Source organism: Dromaius novaehollandiae, chromosome 20, assembly GCF_036370855.1.
Source record: "Dromaius novaehollandiae isolate bDroNov1 chromosome 20, bDroNov1.hap1, whole genome shotgun sequence".
Lineage (NCBI taxonomy): Eukaryota > Metazoa > Chordata > Aves > Casuariiformes > Dromaiidae > Dromaius > Dromaius novaehollandiae.
This window is the reverse complement of record NC_088117.1, coordinates 8,459,527-8,483,170: the sequence shown is the minus strand read 5'-3', so window position 1 is coordinate 8,483,170 and position 23,644 is coordinate 8,459,527. Positions and strand designations below refer to the sequence as shown.

General features: G+C 39.5%; 1 protein-coding gene across 15 annotated transcripts in view; it reads left to right on the top strand.

Annotated features, from left to right (window-relative positions):
- Nucleotides 1-23,644, top strand: part of FNBP1 (formin binding protein 1) — a 103,320-nt gene that overhangs the window by 18,093 nt on the left and 61,583 nt on the right. For all 15 annotated transcript variants that reach the window (XM_026101832.2, XM_026101844.2, XM_026101843.2 and 12 more), the window contains exons 2-4: nucleotides 15,301-15,416; nucleotides 20,157-20,213; nucleotides 22,908-23,055. In XM_026101832.2, coding sequence (XP_025957617.1) covers nucleotides 15,301-15,416; nucleotides 20,157-20,213; nucleotides 22,908-23,055 — 321 coding nt within the window. The remainder of the gene's footprint in view (nucleotides 1-15,300; nucleotides 15,417-20,156; nucleotides 20,214-22,907; nucleotides 23,056-23,644) is intronic.

The window sequence follows — 23,644 nt, the reverse complement described above, 5'->3', positions numbered from 1 at the left end:
GTAAAGTGAACATTTGTTAGGTTTTCTCCCACAATACTGGTTGGGAAAGAGCAGCGCTGTGCTTGCCATCCTTTCTGATACATTATGGCTTGTTATTGCTATGTCAGGAAAACACAAATAGCACATTATAGTGTAGGCATTCCCTCTGTGTGTGTGTGTGTGTGGTTTTTTTTGTGTGTGTGTGATAGTCTTCTACTTGATCTTACTGGAACGTGAGAAGAGTGGAAGCCAGCATTGTGTAGCTGTGTAGTTTTATTCATGAAATTTCAGCGCATGTACTTTGTGCGCAGCAACAGGTACAAGTGGTGATGCTGTGGTGCTGACTCTTTCTATGGCATTGTCTTAGCGAAACACTTCACTAATAAGTATTTCTGTAGAACATGATGTGCTGTGATACTGACTGAAAACTTGATCAGCAGCTCTCCCATTCCTTTTATTATGAAGCTTTTATTAACATTGAACCGTAGTTCATGTTATTACTTTAATAACATCATGGTTTATGTGGTGGTCTTTGCTTTTGTTTGTCTTTAAGAGAGAATGCTTTTTTATCATTGTCCCCGTAATCAGTCCAAAGTACAGCAAGCTGCTTTATGCTTGAGAAACTGTAGCACCCTTTCAGAAAACGTCTGTGGCGCCTCGGATTTTTTCAGCCTGCTAACACATTCAGAACACAGGACAAGCGGCTTAAGATCTGAATGAGATTGTTCACCAAATGAGTTGGTGCAGCATATTAATTTGCTAGCACTTCTAAATGCCTTCAGTGTTACAAGAGTCTGCAATGTCACTAAAATACCAAGAGCTTTGTTAGTTCTAAACTCCTTAAAAGAGAGTTTTAAATTCTTGTCTGCCTGCTGTAGCCTTGCCAGCTTTATAAAGAATTTCAAGATCTGTGTTTGAAAAAATGTTGTGCATCCCATGCTTAGCAAAGTTAGTAAGAATCTTTTCCTGGGAGTTTTAGTGGCCTTGGAGTTTAACTATGCTCTAGATTTTATTGTGTAGCTTGTTATTATATGAGGCTCCTATTAATGCTTTTTACCTAAATGCCAATGGCATTACATTGCAATGGTATTACATTTATTGTGTGTTTTTAATATGTATTTAATCTCAGTGGACCGTCTAGGATTCATGTTGAAAACACAGTTCTCTTCATGGTTAGGTTGACTAATACAACATCATTTTAGTGAGACTGAATACAAACAATGTGATGTTTTAATATGCACTTTCCATTGCTCCATCTGGTATTTTAGATTTGTAAATTGGTATTTAAATGCCAGAGTGGATCTGATACGAAGCTAAATCATTTTTCCTCTTTGTGTATTAAACCAAAAGAATTTGAAAACAATACTCTATCTGGCAGCTCTTGGAGAGGAGGGATATGAACAGATTTTTCAAACTTCAGAAAGCTTTAAACTTTTTAGAAGGGTGGGGGTTTTTTTTTTTTTGGTCTTAAGATGGATGTTTTTATTGAGAGATTGAGCCCAGACATTTCAGTGAAAGCTGTCTAGATGGGTAAAGCATTATTTTATTATCCGTTATTATCTGTTGCATCAGAACGTCGGTCCAAGTTTTATGAACCAGTAGCAATGACAGTCTGTTCAAAATTAGGAAGTGAATGTAAAGCTGTTGCAGCTGTATATACATTGATGTTTAGGAATGGCACTTAAAAACAAACAAAAAACCAAAAAAACTTAGTGCTGTCCCTTATTTCGGTGATACTGGACTTAGGCCAATGTGCAGTACTAGGAGATGAGACGGGGGAAAGAAATGGTCAGACTGGTGAGACAGAAATATGTGGCTTTTACTATGAGCTCTGATAAGCACTGTCTTAAATTTTTTTTTTCTTTCATGTCTGTCTAAAAACTAGATTAATAATAAAAAAAGGCTGTTTACTGATGTCATTCCCACTGGTATTGTGAAGATGCACATTTATTCAAGCATTGCAGAGGCATCGAGTCTGTATCACAGTATCATTATTGTTGTTATACCATGTATTTATAAAATATTCACATGGTTTGTTTTGGAACCTGAGAACACAAGATTATTGCAGGAAATGCAACAATAGCAAGCAAACTGAATTATTTTGCTCAGCTAGACTTGCCTGTCTAGAATATGAGCAGAATATCCCTGCAGAGGGAAGCAGTCCTTATCTGAAGGCTGAAAGGATGTTGTATGGCTTGCTTAGGATGGTGAAACTTCTTTTATTCCCAGTCCTAAGGTTCCCAAGTCCTTCTGTACTGGTCACAAGAGAATTTCATTGTTGGTTTGCTCCCATAAAACTTCCTGGCTATTGTACTTTGAGAGGTTGGAGGTAATGCAGAGAGCCAAGCTAGGCAGCTTTTATAGTTAGTAGATGTCCTACTTACTTTCTACAAACTGTAGTTTTGTTTTATCTTTTCATTAACATACTGAACTGGAACTTTGTTTAGACTCAGTGTGGCCTTTCTAGAGGATCTCTGTGTGACAGTCAGCAAACCGCTCTCTCTCTCTCGCTGTGCTGTGGTTCCCCACTTCTGCTCAGTTTGTCTAACGAGTAGTCCCTACTCTCAAGTAGAGCAATGAGGTAGGGAATCCTTGCCTCAGAGTAGGGAACGTTTTTATTAGTAGGCAGCCCTTTCACACGAAGGGGGCCACTGTTTAGACCTGGAGTATCTTTGCTGCTGCTGTCACTTGCTTCAAATGGGTTGGTGGGCATTTCAGACTTACGGATGGTAGAGGTAATTGCATTGTAAAACTCTGTAGTTCTGTATCAACGTCATGTTTATAGTATGGAAACCATTTCTTTCTTCCTCCCATTTTACAAAGCTCAGTGACACATGATCTTTTTATTATGTTTGGATGGTTAGTGTAATGGAGTTTACCTTCTTTTTAGACGCTTATAACTTTCTCATGTCTCTTAGAGAATCTCAGCTAGTGTTGAATGAGTAGCTCAGATGGCTCAGTCGTAATCCACAGAACATCGTGGCTTGGCTGTATGAATGCTATTCTATTGACTCCATTGCAAACGTGAAATGTGCGTGGGAGAACTTTCTTTTGTATTCTACCATGTAGTTTAATTGTTTGTTTGGTAATTTGCCTCAGATTAAATTATTCGTTGTCACTGCTGAACAAATGCTTTGTGTACTTCTGGTGGGTCAGCATTTTGTACGGTATTTCCCCTTCTATATTCCACCTACTTTGACGCATTCATTTATTCTTGCTGGGATCTTATTATTGAGAGCTGAGAGGGGCTTCTGTTGAAGGGGAAGGAAAAAAAAGCTTTATGCAGTGGTTATTTGATTAAGGGAAATGCGATTACTCTCCTCAGATTTAAACTTTAACATGAGTTCACATTAGAATTAGTGGAAGTTGTGCCAAAGTACCTGAGGACAAACTGGATAGAAACAGAACAGAACTAAGCATCTAAGAATGAGTATATGGTCTCGTAATTACCACAAAAGAAAAGATGCTGGCACTGACGTTATCGGGGAGCCTTTATTTGACAGCAGTATATTCTTTGACACGCAGATGGATGTTTCCAGGCTCTGGCAAGAGATGTCAATGGTAAATCTGCAGATTAGTTTCTGTTTGACGATATTTTAGTTTGTTACTCACAAAGTAAGTAAAGACAAAAGGCCTTGCTGTAAGAAGTACTGCGGAGCTGTGCGAATCCAGCACAAGAAAGTTAGTCCCTTTTCTGAAGAATGTATCAGTTAAGCTGAGATGAGAAATGATAATACAGGTAACAGGAAAATACTTAACAAAATGTTAGCTGAATGTCTTGGTTGCCGTTTTTATAGCTGTAGAGAGGATTGAGTCATATTGAATTAAAAAAAAAGCTGTGTGGCAAGCCCCAGTAGGGGGATTTAAGAAATAGTCTTTCTTTAACTCTTTGCTTATTTTCTGCTTCTGGCCTGATTCCAAAATTCACCCTTTTTTTTCTTTTTCATTTTTTTCTTTTTTCCCCTATGCTGCTTGGCCTCCTATAGAGCAGATAAGTGGATAATACTGAGTTATGAAATGCTTTTTTGAATAGGCTTTGATAAGAAATTTTGAAGAGATCAACTTTGTGCGTAAAATTTAAGTTGGAATTATGCCTATGTTTGCAGACATTCAAAATGCTATGTACTTGGAATTCCTTTCTTGCAAAAAGGGACACTGTCTGTCTACTTATTGCATTAGATTTCCTGAATCATTCATGTGTCTGATTTAAAAAAAAAAAAAAAAAAAAAGGGGGGGGGGAGGGGGGGGAGAGGAGCCTGAGAAGTCTCCTGTTTGAGGAGCATCCTAGTTCTTGGATCGGAACAGAAGCACCAAATCTAATTTCTGGTTTATAAACAGAACGTAGTGGCAGACAGAAATACTTCAGGCATAGCAGTAATCTTACTTGGTCCTGAGTGTGAAGTGGCCCTTTAAAAATCCAGGACTGTATTTGTGATGTCATGGTATTTAAGATACTAAATTCTTTTTTGAACCCCATGTGCAAAGGAATACTTTATGAGCTGTTAGTTCCATTTTAATTTGGGGGCAGGGGGAAGCTTGAGAGATTTGCACTTTTGATTTGAACTTTAGGGAAGGGCTGTGGACACACATGATGAGGTGGGGGAATCTTACTTTTTTGATTCTAGGTATTGCCATTGCTCCAATTTAAACAGAAATAAAAATGCAGAAAGTGTTTAATGATCTAGGAGGCAGTCTTCTGCTAAGCAAAATCATAGCGTTAATTTTACAACGTTTTTATTTTCCAGCCTTGTGCGTAAACATTCTGTAAGGCCATCCTGCCACAGCGGAGGTTGGTAGTCTGTCCTCAGACCACTTGACAACCAAAGAAGGTGGCAAAGTTGAGTCAAAGGAGTAAGGGCTGCTCTCTCTTATTTAAAACACACAAGAAATAACTTCCCCCAAAACAAAGCACTTTGGTGCATTAGCAGCTATATAGGAAAAATAACTCAGCATGTGTGATTCTCTGACAGGTGATTTATTTAATGGAGATTATTGGAAAATATGAGGCATAGCTTGTTAGACCTTTAATTTCTTTTTAAATGTAGCCTGCATGCATTACAATTAAAGAGAGATCAAGGACTTTATTTTGTAAGGTTTAACATGATCACCGATTTTTTTTTAGATTTTTTTTTTATATATATATATATATATACACATACACACATATATATACACACACATATATATGACTGAAAATATGAAATCTATTTATATAGAAATAAAAATAAGTGTATGTAGTCCAAATATAACTCATCTAAAGACAGTGGATGGAATGGAGTTGAAATTCAGGCATTCTTAAACTCCAGCTCTATGCTTAGAGCAGCCTTCATATTTGAAAAGGTTTTATACCAGATTATTAACAAAATCATCTACTTTGACGATACATAGAACCATTTAGATATTATACATGATGTATCCAGTATGACACTGGTTCACCAAGAAGTTGGACAAAAAGCCAGTTTGCCCAGAATGTGTTACCACAAATGACTACATTTTGAAGTGTTATTCTTGTGGATAGTTATATTGCACTATTGTAACACAGTATGATGTTGTATAAGAGGCAGAATCGGTTTTTTGGTGTCTTCTAAATCAGTAGGCTTGTTTCTTTTTCCTATTCTACTTATTCGTGCAATAAGCAGGAATTCTGTACAGTTCATTCTTAATTAGTACACAGTTGCCCAAAGGGGAAACTGTGTGGGCAAGAGATCTTGTTGATCTTTGTTTTAACAGCTGGTATTATTAAGGGAGAGCTTCACAGGATGGAAAAAAAGAGGATGAAAATCAGTCAACGCTTAGTCCAAATACATAGCTAGGCACCAAAAGATTTACTGGGAGTTGGTTCGAAAATTGTATTTGTTCAGATTATTTCGGAACAGAAGAATGGCTGTGTATTAAATCAGGGAAGTGGGATGGTGCTGGGCAGCAGTGAAAAGTTGCAACACTGTCAACTGAAAAAATCTTAGTGGAACAACAACAACATATATTTAGCATTGTTACCATGCCGCAACTCCTGCGGGAGGCAGCTCGGATGTTGAGCTCTGTTTCTGTTCATGATTTATGCCATCCTGGCAGCAGTGTGATACACACCAGAATCTGCTCGTTTTCAAAGCTCTTGTTTATAACACGCAGAGCAGAACAGTGAATACCTCTAGGTCATTGCAGTTTTCAGTCTGCTGCTCTGGATACTGTCAGTAAAAACTGAATCTCTTCCCTGCTCCTATTCCCCCAGGATGAGCGGAGGAAGAGGCTAGCATTGTTTTTTGTTCTGTTTTATTTCTTTGTTTTTTAAATGAGCTTTGTGGGTGTCATTAATACTAATGAGAGAGATGCAGGGATCCTCCCCTTGGGGCCCAGTAGGTCTCACCAGTTATCAGCCTTTGCTTAGCTAATGACTATGAGGAAAATTATCTGGATTTTTAAGGTCTAGATTCTGCTTTCTGTTTATCCCCATGTCTATTAGGAATAAGTCCATTTAAGTCAGTGGAATTGTGCTAATATCAAAGGGAGAAGCCGCATCTGCGTGTTTGTCTTCAGTTTAAATAACTGAACATAGGTAGGAAAAGATCGAAATGCAGTTATTTAATCAGAATAGTTGGTATTTCTGACCTTACTTCTGGCATTAGTTGAGGTTTCCTTATTTTCATCATTAAGAGCTTTCTAATATCCTTCACTTCTGAGTTGTAGTTTGCACATTATAATGTACTTTAAAACAAAACCCCATCCCATTCTGGGATTTCTTGTGTGAATTTTATAAGCAGAATTGTATGCTTGAAAAGGAGTGTTCACTTCTGAATAGTCTGCTTCTGACACATGGTTCTCATTGCGGTGAAGTCATGCAGTGCCTCAAACCTCAAAACGTATAAACTTATTTCAGCAAAATGAATCGCTGCTGCAGCATAGGGATCTATGAAAAGTATCTTTTGGATATTGCAAACAATGTTTTGTAAGCCTTACCTTTTCTTTCAGGAAAATACAATGTTCCTTCTCAACGGTGTGACGTTTTGACATCTAAGATGTGCATTTCCTCATGTAAGAGATGTGTGCAACTTTCTTTGAAGCATCTACCACTGATACCAAGAGGTGACTTGTGTGATGTCTGTGACACCTCTGAACAACCTTTTCAGGAAATCATTGGTCTGAATGAAAATGAACCACCACCCATAAATCCATCTAGTGTAGCGCATTATACGTTCACCCACACGTGTCAGCCAGGGTGTGTAACCAGCATTGTTTTACATCAGAACCTTCTCTGTTACAAGAAGGCTGGGCTTCCCGCTAGTCTTGTGCATGCACAAGGACAGCCTGTTTGTCCAAAACTGTCTAGTATCCTTTGATTCAGTTGCTGTTTCTTTTAGTCACCTATTGCTCATCAGCTCTGTCCTGTTCCACTTCAGGTATTCACTTCCTCCTGCCTTCCCACTCGCCAGAATTAATCACTCCCCTGGGTTGTCTCACCTCTCATAGTGCCTACTGAAAGCCACGGCAGTAGCAGCGACCACATCCCCTCTCAGATGGCAGGTTTCGCACCTTCCTTCCTGGCTGCTGCGTTAGCATTGTTACTTGCCCAGTTGCTATGGAGGGACCACAAGTTCTGCTTCACCACATCCTTTGCAGGATATGTCAGGTTAAGGGGGAGGAGAAGGCTCAGTTTGATTCCAGGATGGCAGAGGGTTTGGGGTCTAATATGAGTTGGGCTATGGTGGGGAAGGCTGTGTTTGCTGTTGTGGTAAGAGCAGCCCCGGAGCATGGATGAAGCTGCTGCCGGCGTGCTGCACCTGCCCCTGCCTCGCACGGCTGCTGCAGTGGGACAGGTTCTGCCCGCACCCGCTGCCCAGCAGCAGGCGTGCGTGACTCAGGCGCCTGGCTGCTGCAGGAAGCGGTACAGCTCATGGTTTGAGCTTTCAAGCGAGAGCTAAACACCCCGTGTGTGTGCGCGTGAAAACCTGGCAGCTGATGACACTGGTTGTACTCACACAGGGAAGCTTCCGCCTGTGAACCAAGAGTGTCAGGTTTGCAAGGCTCCCATAATAGGTGCCAAAGGGGGTCACAAATGCCAATGATTGGGCTGTGCTCCCAGTGACCTGTCAGGCAGGCGGAGGTGTCCTGTTGCCGAACTGAGATACCCTGTGCTGTTTCTGTGGGAGTCGCTCTCCCTCTCTTCCCCCCTTTCAGAACGTGGTCTCTCTCATTTTGCAGTACTGTTTCTTGTCAGGAGCTCTGCAACCCGCCTCTGGGTTTTAGGGACTGTTTTGAATTGCCTTCTCTAACGAGGTTGTAAGCTGCACTAGCATAAAGACGAGCTCAGCATTTTCATTAGTGGGTGATGGATGTGTGTGGCTTTTCTGTAGGTGGGAGAACAACTGGCCTCGCTCAGCATGTCTGCAAATCTCGTTCTGGTCTCCTAAAGCTGCCCTCTGAGCTGTATGCTCCGGCTGCTTTTTTTTCCGGAGTACTTGTTGTTTGTCATGAGTGGAGTTTCTGTCAGGACAGGGTTAGGGTATGGCCAAAACCTGCGTGTGAGATAGCACTTCTGCTTAATTGGCAGGAGGGGTCACCCTTGAGTTTGTAGATGGTGGCTTTTTGGGTGGGGATGAGTGTATTTGGTCTCGAGCAATTAAGCAGGGTTGGTCTGTGTGCTGCACTTTGCCATGCAAAATAAGACTGGGGCAGCATTATTTTAAATCCAAATTAAAATTGACGTAAATATTAGAGAACTTGGTTTGCTTTACAGCTTCAGCAAAGTGCTAAAAAGAGAAGGACTTCAAGGTTGAAATGTAGCTCAAACTGCTTAATTCCTAATGTTTATTGGAATAAGTAGGACAACTAGAAGTGAGTTTATCTAGTGCAATAAAAGATAATTCGATGCTTCATTGTAGCTCTTGGAGTATCTGTGCATCTAAATTTTGTTGTATCCTGCTAGCACTAAAGTCCCAGACTTAACTGAGCCTGTGAAGAATTATCATCTTGATAATTCTTTCTTTTTTTTTTAATGTGAAGTTGTTAAACTACAGAATTTAAAAGAGAAAGAAAACTAGAATTTAAACACTGTAATGTGTTTTTGATTTTCACTTGAATTATTTTTTTTTCCTGGGGAAATGGGTGAGAGAGTTTAAAAGGGGGGGGGATTGAGGGAGGAAGGTATGAAACAGGTGAAAATTAATATTTAATTCCCCTATCCTAAACTATTTTTAGGAGGTTGGATAAACAAGTTCTTTTCAGAGGAAAGAGAATGAAATTCCCTACAGTGAGACAGTAGAATATCCTCAAATATGCTTAACCTTTAGTAAACACAGGTCTTTCATAGTATTGCTGCATTAAAAATGCAGAAGGATTATACTAAATATAAAGGCTTTGTTCTTTTGCTATTAGCATATGAATTTGCAGCATACTATCTTCCCTGCTTGTGTCTGTACTAACATGCTTAATTCCCTACTCCTGTGCTGCTACCTGTGAAAGCAGCAGCAAGAATGACAGTTTAGCCTGGTTACTGATATATTACCGTCTGCCACCTGCATCTGATCTGAGCAGGTTTGCACAGATGACATAACTATTAAAATTCCAGCAGTTCTGGCAGTGTCCCAGAACCTAACGTTTTGTTCACAGTAGAAACCAAATTGCAATTGCAGAACTTCTGGCCTAGCTGTATGGTGAAGTTTGGCTCCAAGTCGTTAGCCTTTCTGTTTGAGTGATGCTTACCAAACACAAAGAGCACAGCAGCGCATCAGCGAGCGCTGTCTCACTACAGAGAGCCTGAAACTATAACTGAAGCCCACCACCTTTGTTTTAGTGGATATTAATGCTGAAGCCTACTGGTGACAAATTAAGGTCCTATCCATCACAGGATTTGTAGGAGTCTTGAGTTGAACTATTTCACAATAGATGAAAGCATTCTTGAAAGAATAAGCAGTATCTTTCTGAGCTCGTCTTCAAAAACCAAATGAATTACATTCTCTCTTTTTCCTTATTGCTCAGTAATTGGTTGTACTTCATGTTATGTGGCTTAGAAGTAGGAAGAAAGCTTTCTTTTGATAGCTAACTTCTTCCCAAAATGCTTTGCTTCCTTCGCTGGGGAATGTGATTTCAGCAGAACAGTGGAGAAGTGAGAGAATTTGACAGTTTTAAGTAACGGCTACAATAAAATGAGTAAAAAACAAATAGGCATGGCTATTTCCATTCTGAATATTGCCAGTGTAGAGAGCTTGCAGTAGAGTTTTAGAAGGAATGCATGCATGTGAAGTTGTGTGGGCCGTGGTAAAAATACTGGGAGAGAATTAATGGAAATAGAATGGAAGTTAGAAACGCAGGCTGCTTTAGGGATGAAGCTTTCAAAGCCCTCCGGGTATTTGCATGTCCGGGTCCCACTCGAGGTGATGACTGAAGTTCTTTCTTCTTTTGAGCTTCATTTTTTAATACCCGCTTAAGAATGTGTTAAGCAGTGCACAAGTGCGAATGCACGGGGGGGTGGGGGGGTTGTTTTGTTTCCAAAGTGCTTGCAGTCAGAAGCTCTGGTTTTCCACCCACACATGGGTCAGTTTACGTATTTGGTCTCCCCCATGGTTTGGGGAAGGCAGGAAGTGTTTGCGCTGGCTTAGCAGAGCTGTCACAGGGAAGCCAGGGCGATCTGAGGAAGAGGAGTACGTTACAGCTCTGAGCAGTTTAGTTATGTGCACATCATGATTGTCAATCAAAAGTCTACTTCTCCTTTTAATAAGCTGTTGATAGCACAACGAGTGAGTCAGTGCAAAGACTTGGAAGCAGGAAGTGCTGAGGTTTGGCAGACTGGAGGACCAAATGATATAGACAATAACATGAAGGCTGTGGTGGGAGCTTGCTCTGATACAGGGCTCAGTTGTCAGTGCAGTATTAACTCAAGAGAGTTTCTGTGTGTAAGCCAGCCTCTGATTCAGAGGCAAGTAGAGAAAGACTTCAGTGTTTCTGTTTTAAAGAAAATAAGTGCGAGGTGACCTTCCCCCCCACCTCCGCCATCCCCACACACCTACCGTGGGGTCTGGTGGGAGTGTTCTCCCCAAACACTGCGTCATGCTTCCTGCCTTGTTTTCTTGCTCTTCTCAAAGAAACGTAAAAGCCTTGTGGAATTTGTTTTCTAATGCCATTCCTAACTGGAGGGATGAGGAGGCTGCACAGACAGAGGAGAATGTGTAGACTGAGATCCAAAGCTGAGACAGCAGTTCTTGAAGGTACCTGAGCCAGCTTCCAGCTGGTGCCTGACCCTGTGTGGCTGTAATGGCACGCTTTACCTGCTGAATGTGCATCCAGCCTTTGGCAAGGATGGGGCACTTTGTGCTGCTGTGATTAGACTGCTCCTGATTTCAGAGCAAGCTCCTTTGGAGCTAGGACAGATAAATCTTCAAGCTACACTTTCTTTTTTGTAAGGTAGATGCATCCCTAGCCATCAGCTTCTTACTGGTGTTCAGTGGGACATTGATACTTTATTGGTCTTTGTTTTTGAAAATCCTCAGTTTGAGTACCAAAAGCTTGTTGTACTCAGTGCTGCAAGTGCTTAGGTTAACCATGTTGCTAACTGATTTACCTGCTAGTGTTGCCCTCTTCATGATTTCTTTTCTGCTGGGATGAATAGCAATTAAGAAATTGTTTTGAGCTATGAAATGATTCTGGAGTTCAGTGAAAATTTAAATGAAACAGTACTGGAATATAGGGGTTTTGAAGAACTTCAGTCAGTTTTCTAGTAGACTGTTTTTAAGAAATTTTGGATGCACGGAACAGTCTGTTGGGCAAAAAGATGAAAGTGCCATTGTTTGGGCAACTAAAACTAGACCAAATTGCTACAGAAAAGCCAACTTGTTTGTTTAACTTTTCAGATTCTGAATGGTAACACGTGTCCACCATGAACTTTGCTGGAAATATTAAAGTCATTTAAAAAAATCTTTAAAATGTTGATTGCTTCAAGGTATTGTTGTGACCTGCTCTTCAAGTCTCTCTCTCGCGCGCGCGCTCGTGCTCTCTCTCTCTCTCTTTTTTTTTTTTTTTTTTTTAAACAAGCTCAGTTTCTGTATTTATTGTGTGTACCACAGACTCTGGGATTGCATGATTTTAAAGGTTATATTTTTCGATCAAAGTGTTCTGTACTCTTTTGTCCCATGCCTCGTTAGCTTTAATGTACAGCCTTTGCCTACCTTCAGCTCTGAAATTTGGGTGTGTAAGTGTTAGGGTCCTCTGGCTGCAGTGTCTTTCTCTTGGAATCCCATGCTCAGCAAGCAAAGGTGTTCCCGGTTTTACTGACCTTTTTTTATTTTTTTTTCCACAGTGCATCCATAAGAAACACAAAAAAGAGAACTGAAAACAGAGCACTGACCCCAATATAAAAACATCACTCTGGGGCGTTGGCTGTTTAGTGAAATGGCACTCTGGACAAAACTGTTCAATGCTCAGAAAGCGGCAGAAACTCCTATATTTAGCAAAAACTACAGGAAGGAGCTAAATTTCAACTCCACTTTGTGATAGTGGAGGTCAGTGCTTGCGTTTTATTTAGTTGAGGTTCTTCTGGTTACAGCTAAGTGCAGGACAAGTGTCTTTGTTCACTTTTATAAATAGAAAGTTAGCATCTTCTCATGGTTAGTCTGTCGGACAGCTGCACCACTGTGTATTCACCTCCACACTGCGCATCATGGAGTTTCCTTTCTCCAAACTTGACTTTGTCAGGCCGCTGAAGCAGCCTGGCAGACTGATCTATGGGATAACGGATCAAACTGAGTCAGCCACCTGGGGCCATTTTCAGGTTTTTTTCATATTCTGATCTAAATAATGCTCTGAAAATAGAGGCTGGGTGGTGGTGAAAGAGGTTTGTACTTTTAGAGATTTTTGTTTAACAAATAGAACCATAGATGAGCCATCATCAAGACTGCTTTTTAAGGGTAAACCTGCTCTATCTTTCTGTACAGTCAGCACAATTTTAATTCTTTCAAAGGGCAAAATCTCCTTGAAAGGCATTCAACCCTAATGGGGAAACTCTGACCTCTGTGCTTTGGATACGGTTACAGTAAGATGCTAAGTGACTTTCTTGCTGTTAGTATGGTGTATCTGATAAAGGTGGTGTAACTTGCTTAGAGGAATGAAGGGAGTTGATTTTCCCTGAGACTTTCCTTAACAAAATCGGGGTGGGTGGACGTGTGCATACATGTAAATGGGGGTAATTGGTTGCCTGGTGGGGTATTTATTTTATATGCATATGTTTATGTGAAATAATATAGATTGTGGAAGGGAAGGTTTTGGATTAGCTATGAGTCCTCTTTATCAGAAACCTTAAAAAAGGCCATCTGTGCACTGCTTTCTTGACGCCAGCACAATCTGAGAGATTTAGGGGTGGTATATTTGAAACTGAGAGCAAAAGGTGACTCTTTGTGCTGGAATTGTACTACGGACAGCACGTTGTGTTTCTTCATGACCTGAATCGTCTGGGAAGAGGAGGGATCTGTGATGTTACCGTGTCATCTTTGTATTCTCCCCAGCTGTGAAATTGTCTGAAATAAAGGTTTGTCTATATGCAAATACATACTGGCTTAGTGCACATCTTCCCTTTCTGCTGAATACATACATCCTCTTTTTGTCTGAAAGGTATTACTTTGGTTTAAGGGTGACTTATTTTGCTGGACGTCAGGATTTTATTCGGCGTACTTCAAATCTTTTCCAGTTGGCCTTAACTGTTTTTTTTTCTTAGTTCCTGGCGCATGGGTCTTAGCAGTTCTTTACTATTTCTGTAACTTTATGCTATTGCCCTTTTGCTGTACTCCCCCCAATGCCTCTTTAGTTGACTAAAGCAAACTTCATTTAAACTGAAGCCTAGTCTGGTTTTGCTGAAGCAAGCTTGCAGATGCACAAACCCTCTGTGTCCTATTCCTCTCACTCTGCCTGTTTAACTAGCTTCTTGGTAGAGTGCTGCAAATTTTCCTTCAGTGTGGTTCTGATTTCTTCCCACTGAAGTACAGCTAGAACAGTTTCATTAGCAAGTAGCAGCTTCTGTATGCGTGATTATTGTGTCATATGCTGGTAGGATCTCTCCTGATAGCAATCTAATGTACATTCGGAGACAGATCTGTTATAATGCACAAAGTGGTATTTGCTTAGAAGCAACAGATTCATGTACTAGGCTTTGTAGTAGTCTCTGTATTTCTGTTCTGTGAATTTAAGGAAGTGGGTTTATACTGGTTTGATGGTATTTGATGATAGCTCTACAAACTGAAAGTCACAGCACCAATTCTTTGGCCAGTGGAAAGAAGCATCGCTTCTGTCAGAAGCTGTAGTTACAGCAGCTAAGCATCTGCCCGAATCTATTGCTGTGTACAGATTTTGGAAGATGTTGTAAATCTAACCTTTGTACTGCAGATGTACAAAGCTATATTTAACTTTCCACGTGAAACAAGTATTCAGTATATCACAATTTAGCATGCATTTTGAATACTGTAGAAAAGTTAACTTTGGCAATGCTGTATGGTATAGATGAGTGTGGAATTTGAGTACTGTTGAAGTAACTAAATTGAAAAAAGTAAGATAATCTTAAGTTTGCTCTACAGATACTAATAAGCAGTTGGCTTGGATAATCAGGATTTTAGGGTTGCTTAATTTCTCTTGGCATTTGGAAATCCCAGACTGACTTGTGGAATGCTCTTGACTGAAGAAGATTTTAGTGAAAGCATGTGTGACTGTTTTTGAGGGCAGCAATATTTTGAAGAACAAAGTAGCATCTGTATATAAATGGAGATAGACAAGAAGACTTACTGTAAACATAGCTAACATCATTTTTTGTGATATCATTTGTTAGCATGTTTTCTATTTTAGAAACAAACATGAGGCTGTAGGGGAAAGTAAATTCTGTTCTGTGGAAAGATGTTTAGCTGTTCTAAATGGTATTCTAAGGCATGATGCTGACAAGTCTTAAGTGTAAATCTCTTTTTTTCAGCCTAAAATCAGAATTAAGTAGGAATAGACCTCAAATTCATGGAATTTATATTATCTCTTCAGAATAAAATAAAATGCTGGTGAGAGTTTCCATTTCTTATCCTCTGTTTAAGTATGTCTTTATATTAGAAATATTGCATTCCGTGGAATTGCCAGGATTTCTGAAATGAAATTGGTTCAGAAATGAGGAATGAAGAATGTTGCTGAATTGGTCTCATATTAAAAGATAGACTTCAGTTGATTAAAAAAAACTATGCTTCAAAAAGGTCTAACTGTAATAATGGAAAATATTAGTAGCGCGTTCTTTATGGTGATGTGCACTTTGGAAATTTTTTAAAGTTATCTCTAAGCTCAGTGAGACTAAACTATTTTTTTGATTCATTGCAGGACCAGTTTGACAACTTAGAAAAACACACGCAATGGGGTATTGATGTTCTGGAAAAATACATCAAGTTTGTAAAAGAAAGAACAGAGATTGAACTCAGCTATGCAAAACAGCTTAGGTAAGTTGAACTATATAGTTCATGACTTTGAGTTGTATCTGTTAAGTCTCTAAATCTATTCAGGCCCATCTGTAAGCTCACCATTTCTTTGATGGCAGTTCATTTGGTTTATAAAGATTGCTTCTAGCTGGAGAACAAATCATATGCTTTGTAAAAGAAACCTATTTAGGTGACTGAGTAGCATACTAGGGCTTATTCATGATTTACTCGTGGTTAATGGCTAAGGTTTTGAGTTTTTTTCCATTATAATTTTTTTCCATGAAATGGGGACTGCACAAAGGAGCCAGGGGGTTTAGGAATTCAGCAGAACATCTAACAGCAAATTATCATTAAAGTTTAGGGTTTGCATTCATGAGAGAGGTTCTTGTTGTATGGGTGCTGGAGAAACTGCAGGTCAAAAAGTCAGTCTCTGCCCTTGGAAACTTAATATAATTAGCCAGACTGGAGCATATGATTTGATTTTTTTGACAGCTGTGCAATCTTGCTACTGTTCTTGTGATGTATCTACTGAACAGAACAGAGATCCTGTGTATTTATCTCAAGTAGCTAAATGACTGGAAATTCCTGATAGGTATTTTCAGCTTTTCTGGTTGGACCATCAAGCTGGAGGTAAGAATACAAATAACGTGATCCAGATGCAGAAAATGAATGACCGCAGGTCAGATGTGGTGTAAATGGGGAAGGAGGCGGAGGGAAGAGGAGCTAAGAACACTTTCACAACGGGCAGCTCCTGCCCTGCTTTCCCAAGTAGGGTGGAAGAAATGGGGCCTGAGCAGGGGTTAGGAGAGGCTGCAATACGCAGTCGTGCTGCTGTGGAGAGAGGCCGTGGTGCAATACGGCTGGCAGTTGCTAGTTCCATGGTGATAAGGCAGAAGTGATGGAGGAGGGAATGGATGGTAACTGGGGAGCAGAGTGCAGGGCTAAAGCTTCCTAGCCCCTCCTGTACCTTTTTCCACTTGATTGTGATACACAGAACTTCTCACTTCTTCCCAGTATTTGCAGAGATCGAGACTTGATATTCTGGCTGATATCTATATATCTATACACAATGTCCATGGAGGGGGAAAAAACAATCGGACAATTTTTGATGCTTGTGTTAGAGTTGCTTTTGAGATGCACAATGACCTATTATTTACAAAGAGCTGGTATGTTGCTAAAACTCTTCTTTTATGTTTGTGTGCTTTCTCAGGGGAATGCCCCAAGGATTCCCCAGGGGTTTCTGCTATAGAGAAGCAGGAAATAGAAGATGAGTTGTATAGGAACAAATCACTCACATCCTATGGCAATGAGATCAAATTACAGAGGCAGAGTGAACTGAAATAGTTTGAGTGGATTGGGAAACTCCAGCAGAGTATCTGTGATTTGGTCTATCTAATGAGGAAACATATCTTAGACCCACTGAATTTATTGAGATGATGGATTTTAAGTGTGAAGAGTTAATTAAGGAAGAACAAAAAAATATTTAAGGAAAGTGGGAGACAGTCACCAGATACAGGAAGGTATCCTGAGACTCCGAACTGCTGAGTTCTGTTCCTTGTTCTGTACCAGACTTCCAAAACGAACTTGGTCAATTTGCTGCTTCTTATTGTGTTTTAATTCTCCATGCATAGTTGCATTTCTCCCCTCAACCTTTGGTATGATTTGAGGATGAATGCATTCATCCCTGAGGAGCCCTTTGATACAATGGCATTTGGAGCCATGTAAGAACTTAGAGATGTAAAAGAAAAAACAAAAATGTAGACCTGTCAAATATTGAGATAAAACAATCCTGGCCATTTTAAAAATAAATAAATAAAGGCATGTGCTTTTAATATATCTTCACCTGTCTGTGGCAAACCTTTCTTATTTATATCACATCTATTTAGTGTGAAAGGACTGCGGCATATCATAACATGTACACATACCACAAAAAGGGACAAGCTAGTACAAGATACTCTGGTGAATTTAACTCAAATTTTTATTTTTAGTGCAAGAAAAAGTGCTGAACTTTGGTTTCTTCTGTGAAATTCATGTTTTCTGTTTGGTGTCTGGGCTCCCTAGCTAGCTATTCTTCATACCTGACTACCAATATCCCAGCTTGCTCGTATATTGGAGCCTGACTGGCTTCTGTTTTAAAATGTTTCTTTCCTTTGTCTTTATAATTCTGCAGATATTTATGGAAGACTTTTGTTTGCATCTAAGTATTTTCAGGATACATCAGATATATTTGGTTATACAAGTGGAAAAAATTCCCAGTGTCACCTCTTCATGCAGTGTGCATGTACTATTCAAGTCCTGCTTGTACCATTTACAGTTAGTCCTGATTTGATAGCCCAGTTCAAATTTGTCATGATTGTTTTCTTACAAATGGTTTTATAATGGTCAACTCACTAAACTAGATTGGGAAGGAAGGGATGCAGAAACTATGATACAATGTTCATTTGTTTCTGCATTTTGTTTTGACCTTCAGTTGGACCTTGATGTGTTGGATGCTGTGTTTGGAGTGCTGAAGTGGTGTTGCATTGCCCTCCTCCCCTAATCACTTCTTACTTTATAGCATGCAAACTCTGAGTGTCAGCAGGCCAGCGTGTCAAAAGCCTGGCCTAATACGAGGCTGACTGATAGCCTTGACAAAGGAGTTTTAAAAAGCGCTTAAGATACCAGGATAATCCGAGAATCAAGAATCTCTGATTGATAATAAACTTTGAAAGAGAGAAAGGGAGAGATACAAAAGAAGTGGAAATGAGAGAGCAGAGGAAACAAGCTGGAAAGGCAGAAAAAATGATGCAGAGCAAAAGGCAAATAGAAATGTGAATCAGAAACAGACAGGTGCAGCGGCTAGCACAGAATCTTCTCAGAACTGCTCTTTTATTCCTTGTCTTTACTCTTATGCATTAGTTGCCTCTTTGTTAGCTTTTAGATTTGGAGGTGTCATGGCTTCATGAGCTTGCACCTGGGAAGTGCCAGTGTTCTGGTCCTGATACTGCATAGTTGAATGCCTGTCTTAAATATAGGAGAGTCTTATTGGCTCTTACTGGATTCAGTATCACTTCTGTGTTTGTGTGTGTGTATCCTGGTTAAAACCCTACTTTTTTTTTATTTTAGGTTAAAAATAAAAGTTGGGGAAAAAAATCTGAAGAACCCAAATACATGTGTTTTATATATACATTATAAAGTAGATAGAGAATCAAATATGTTTAATCCAGTTGCTAATTCTTGTCATATATTTTCTGAATGCTTTTTCTGTGAAAGCATACTGTTTGCTGGGGGGCTTTTTGCCTCAACCCAGAGACGTCTCTATACTTCAGAGGCTCACAAGACTAGAGTAGTTGTGCATGTCAGGATTAATTGGGCAGCACGTTATTGGCAATGCACGGAGATGTGCATTTTTGTGTGTGTGTGTGTGTGTGTGTGTGTGTGTGAAAATGTCTTATTAGTTTAGTCTTTTTGTGCTTTTTCTTTTCTCCTCCTTTCTTTCCTCTTTAGCAGGTACGTGCAGGCATTCCTATGGTGTATCAAGAAGGCCATGAAACTTAACTTGATCATTCAGAACAGTTTCCAGAATTATTGCCACACTGATGCTCTTTGGTTGAAACTGCTGCTTGTAGAACAAGAGAAGTTCGTCGTTTCAGAGCATCCTCTTTTCAGAGGATGGAATGGAAATGCTTATTTGGAGGCATTCTAGTAGGGATAAATGATAAGAAACACATACCTGTCTTTGCAAATTTGCCAGGATTTTGGCTAGAACTCTGCTTGGGCAGATGCTTCTTACTTCCCTTGCAAGAATAAAAGGAATAGGAAAGATGAGACTAGAGGCCCTGCTGTCTTCCTGTTAGCCCTAAAACCAATATGCAATAGGAAGTGACTTATATTTCTAAAAAAAAACAAAAAAACCAAAAAAACAGTTTATTTTCAAGTGGCCATGTTCTGGGAATCCTCTGAAGAGTTCTGTGTGGACAGATCAATGAAACTTCATAGCACTTCAGATCAATTCCACTGATTTCACTTGTATGTTTTTCTTAATGATTAAAACAGCCTTGTAAAGCTAAAATAAATGGTTTCCATTTCACAGCAGTGCAGCAGAGGGGCTAGTTGGCTGCAGGAAGGCAGAGAGTAGTAGGGCTGAGTTCAGAGTGTGGGAGATCCTGGTATCGCAGCACAGAAGAGGTCTGTGCTCATTTTGCCAGTTATTTCAGTGTCCCTCTTTCTCCCTTTCCTGTTTTCTTGCATGCTCGTAAGCACCATGCAGAATATTGTGAGCTTACTTACTAGCAGCCTGAAAGAGATTGCAATAGAATTATTCTGATTTCAGAGGTATTGTTCATAAACCCTGCCACAGATATATCAATAGTCTTGTCATCTATATGTCCAATATAATTTGTTTTATCATTACTGCATAGACACCACTGTTAATAAAGCGGCCTTGCTCTTGAATATATGTAGTGTGTATATATATTCAATATATATATTCAATATATATAATATATATATATAAAAGCCTTAATTTATGAACTGTTCAGCTTCAGAATCTGTTACTCTATTGCAGTTAGACTGAAGCACAGTGGGGCCTGGTGCTCTGGGTGCTACTACAACATAAATCAAAACCTAATCATACTGAAGAATCATACTTCTGACGAGGTATCTAGTCACTGCAAATAAAACTGAAACCCCACAGTATTTGAAAGTATGTGCATGCAAGGACTGTCCAGTTATTTTAAGGGAGATCTTAATTTTTATTTATATGTATATTTTTATTTTTAGGAACCTTTCAAAGAAATATCAGCCCAAAAAGAACTCCAAAGAAGAGGAAGAATACAGGTACGTTCATGATCTACTGCTAGGTGAGCATACCTTAATGGAGGAAGGGGGAAAGGCTGGGTCACCAACTAGGATTTGAGTTGTAAACCAAAGGCTCTGTAAATGATAATTAGTAAGGATGTAAAAGAAATCATACATGCAGAAGTGGGCTTGTAAGGTAGATATTAAGGAACAGATTTTCAAAGAAGTTTGGATTTGGTCTGTTAACCACTCAGTTTTCTTTAAATGTCAGGGTTGCTAGATGCATTGGGTTTTTTTAGGTACCTTTAAAAATTTCCAGCCAGACTAGATGATCCTGATTCTTTGAAGTGAATGACCAGACTCTAATTAGCTTCAGCAGAAACACTTGTTAATTCTAACATAAAACTTGAGCATTCTGTGTAAGTATTAAATTACTCAAATGGACCGACAGCACAGACTAGCAACTTGCTAGAGGAATAATGTTATGACACCTCAGGAGAAATTGCTGATTCCTGAAGAACGAGGTGAAGGGACATGGTTGCACTTCCAGAATCCTGGAATTGGTTGCCACATGACTTGCTGCCGTTGGGGGATATTGTATTGCCTCAGCTATCTGCCATTGACTTAAGTTTTCAGAGTGCATCTCCCTGGGGGAGATGGCTAATGTAGTGCTTGCAGATAGTGACAGCAGTGTCAAAGCACAGCTCCTTCACTGACTGATACTAGGGAAATGCATGCAGAGGGTGATGGATCACATGTCATAAAGAACGTACCTGCCCCTGATGAGCTGTCTTTAGAACAGGTTTTTAGAGGAGAAGCCTTCCGAAGGACAGTCCCTTAGCCAGAGTTGTAACCTTTTCCTTAGAGCACTCTGACTTTAAAGTTACTCAGCTTCAGTGTTTGGTAATGCATCAGCTTGGAAGAAGGTGCTGTAGAAGATTCCAACTCTGGAGCCTTATATTGCAGGAGGCTGCTCTGTATCTTTAGAGACTGGCAGCACACTTGAGCCCTTCACCCTAATATTTAAAATACTTCAAAAGAGTTTGGATTTGGATCCAACTGTGTGATTATATTAGCTTAGATTTTTAGGTCAGACCCCCCAGCTGCTGTGTACAGCTATTCTAGTGATTTGTATCAACTAAGATAAAAATTAGCTTTTTTTTTCTTTTTAATTTATTTTTAGTAACATTATTTGGAATCAGCTATTTATGTCATTGTTTCCTAAAACATTGCCACTTACACAAGGAAGCTTATACATTACAGGGATATGGGTCCAAATAAAGACCATTGTGAGAATGGTTATTTAGGAAGAATATCCTACCAGCACATACGCCTGGCATTTTGGTCTGCACCTGGTATTAGGAAAAAATCTCCCTTTAGGTATTTATGCTATAAATGGGTATTTTGAGTTCACTGCAGTCTTTTTTTGACACATCTGTCGTTGCTGGAAAAAGGATATTGGAGTTAAATGGTCCATGTGATGTAGCACAGCAGATCCTGTGTATCCTTTGCCCTTTTAAATATATTGTTCACCTTGTATTTTCCATAATGCCTCTAAATAATGGCTGGTGGTTTGTCATGTGACCTTTGGGTACCTTGGAACACTGTATACATTTAGATTGTCTAAAAATGATGCATTTTCAAGATTATTGTTCAATCTGTACTTCAGTGGCTTTTATCCCATATTTTTTGCAGCTGGAGATTTCTCTTGAGGCAGCATAACTTGACTATGAATGCGACTGCTTATATTGGATTATATTTTTGGTCTTGTCTCTTGGTTTCTTTTTTCTGTCTTGCTGTTCTCTGATGACTTCGTCCATCCCCACTCATACTGCTCTTTATTTGCTCTACATCTCTCTGCTTTTGCTTTGCTTTCTCTGCCTTAGGTGCTGCTAATGGTGCAAGCTGCTACCATCTAATATTAATGTTTTTTCTAATATATGCAAGAGCAGTGCTTCAGAGCTGCTCTCTTCCAACTGACCAGCACAACAAGCTGTCCTGGGGTATTTAAATGCAATTCTTTTGGGTCAGTGCTGTGTATGCCAGTAACATAATCTACTGTCTTTGAAATTGTGTGCACAGATGTTCATTTCTTCCTCTTAATCTCCAACACAACATTCCATGTATTATTATTTTATATGGAAAATAATCTTGCCATGGAAGATACTAAAATACATGGATTGACAATGAACACCCAGCTAACATATCGTATCTTTTTGAAAACTTGTATCACTAAATTGTAGCTAATCTAAATCCCAAGTAACACTTTAAAAAGTTTTCTTCTCTGTGCTATACTAGCCAAATGCTGTTTTGGGTTGTGAGAGGGTGTGGTGGTTGTTTTTTTTTTTTTGTTTTTTTTTTTTTAGATCAGGGCGTACTGACTGTGGGCTGAACTGCAGGTCTTGAAAGAGTGCAACTGGAAAATATTTGGTGAATAGAGTTTAGAATAGTGAAGTCCCAGAGCTGTGCTGATAAAACACCTGGCACTCTAAAACTGTGGTATTTTAGTAGCCAATATCAAACTGTGTCTGTATCAAGATTAATTTATCAGAGAACTGTCAGTGCATGAGGTAGGTTTCCTTCTAGGAGATTCCTTCAAGTCAATGTATGCTAATCCATGTTCAGTCTCATGCAGCAATACTAAATGCTTAAGAAGGATGCAACATCCCTTTGCAGTGTGCATGTCCTGCAAACAAAGAGATTAAAAGCAAAATGTGTTTTTGTCCTCTGCAGGTACACATCAACTAGAGCCTTCCTAGCTACTTTAAATGAAATGAATGACTATGCCGGACAGCATGAAGTCATTTCAGAGAACATGACCTCTCTCATCACTGGGGAGTTAACGCGCTATGTGCAGGAGCTGAAACAAGAGAGGAAATCGGTAATTGATTGTTTTCTATTACTGATAATTAATTCCTATTTAAGACAGATAATCAGTGATAGGGGAGTTCAATGTTATGCAGATTTAGTGTGCAGTTGATAAACGCAAGCTTTGCTAATGAACCGAGCATTGAGAAAATGGGTTACATGTTCTGGCCAAGTCACCAAACCATTTGAATCATATGTTATAAAATCAGACAGCGATGCCTTCGGAGAATGCCTGCTAAATAAGGACAGAGACCCATCTGTGCTCAAGGCTCTGTTAGCCAAAAGCTCGTTTAGGGAAGAGTCCGGTGTTACTGTGTAGAGCATGAAATAAACAGAAAAGCTCTATTTCTGAAATGTTTTGAAAGAATTATTAGGAACTTGAACCACATTTTTCTACTTTTCAGCCAGATGTGGTCAACAAAATTGTCAAAAAATATTTCTAATGAGAAATATGGGGTCCTTCTGCTTTTGCAGTGGCGAGGTATCTGTTTTTCAACCTGTTATCCTCCAAGACTGCTAGAATTCAGAGGTTTATGCTAGCATTCTATTTTAGGTAGCGGTTTATGAACTCATGTGCCTGGTATGGTATGTGTTCAAAGCTG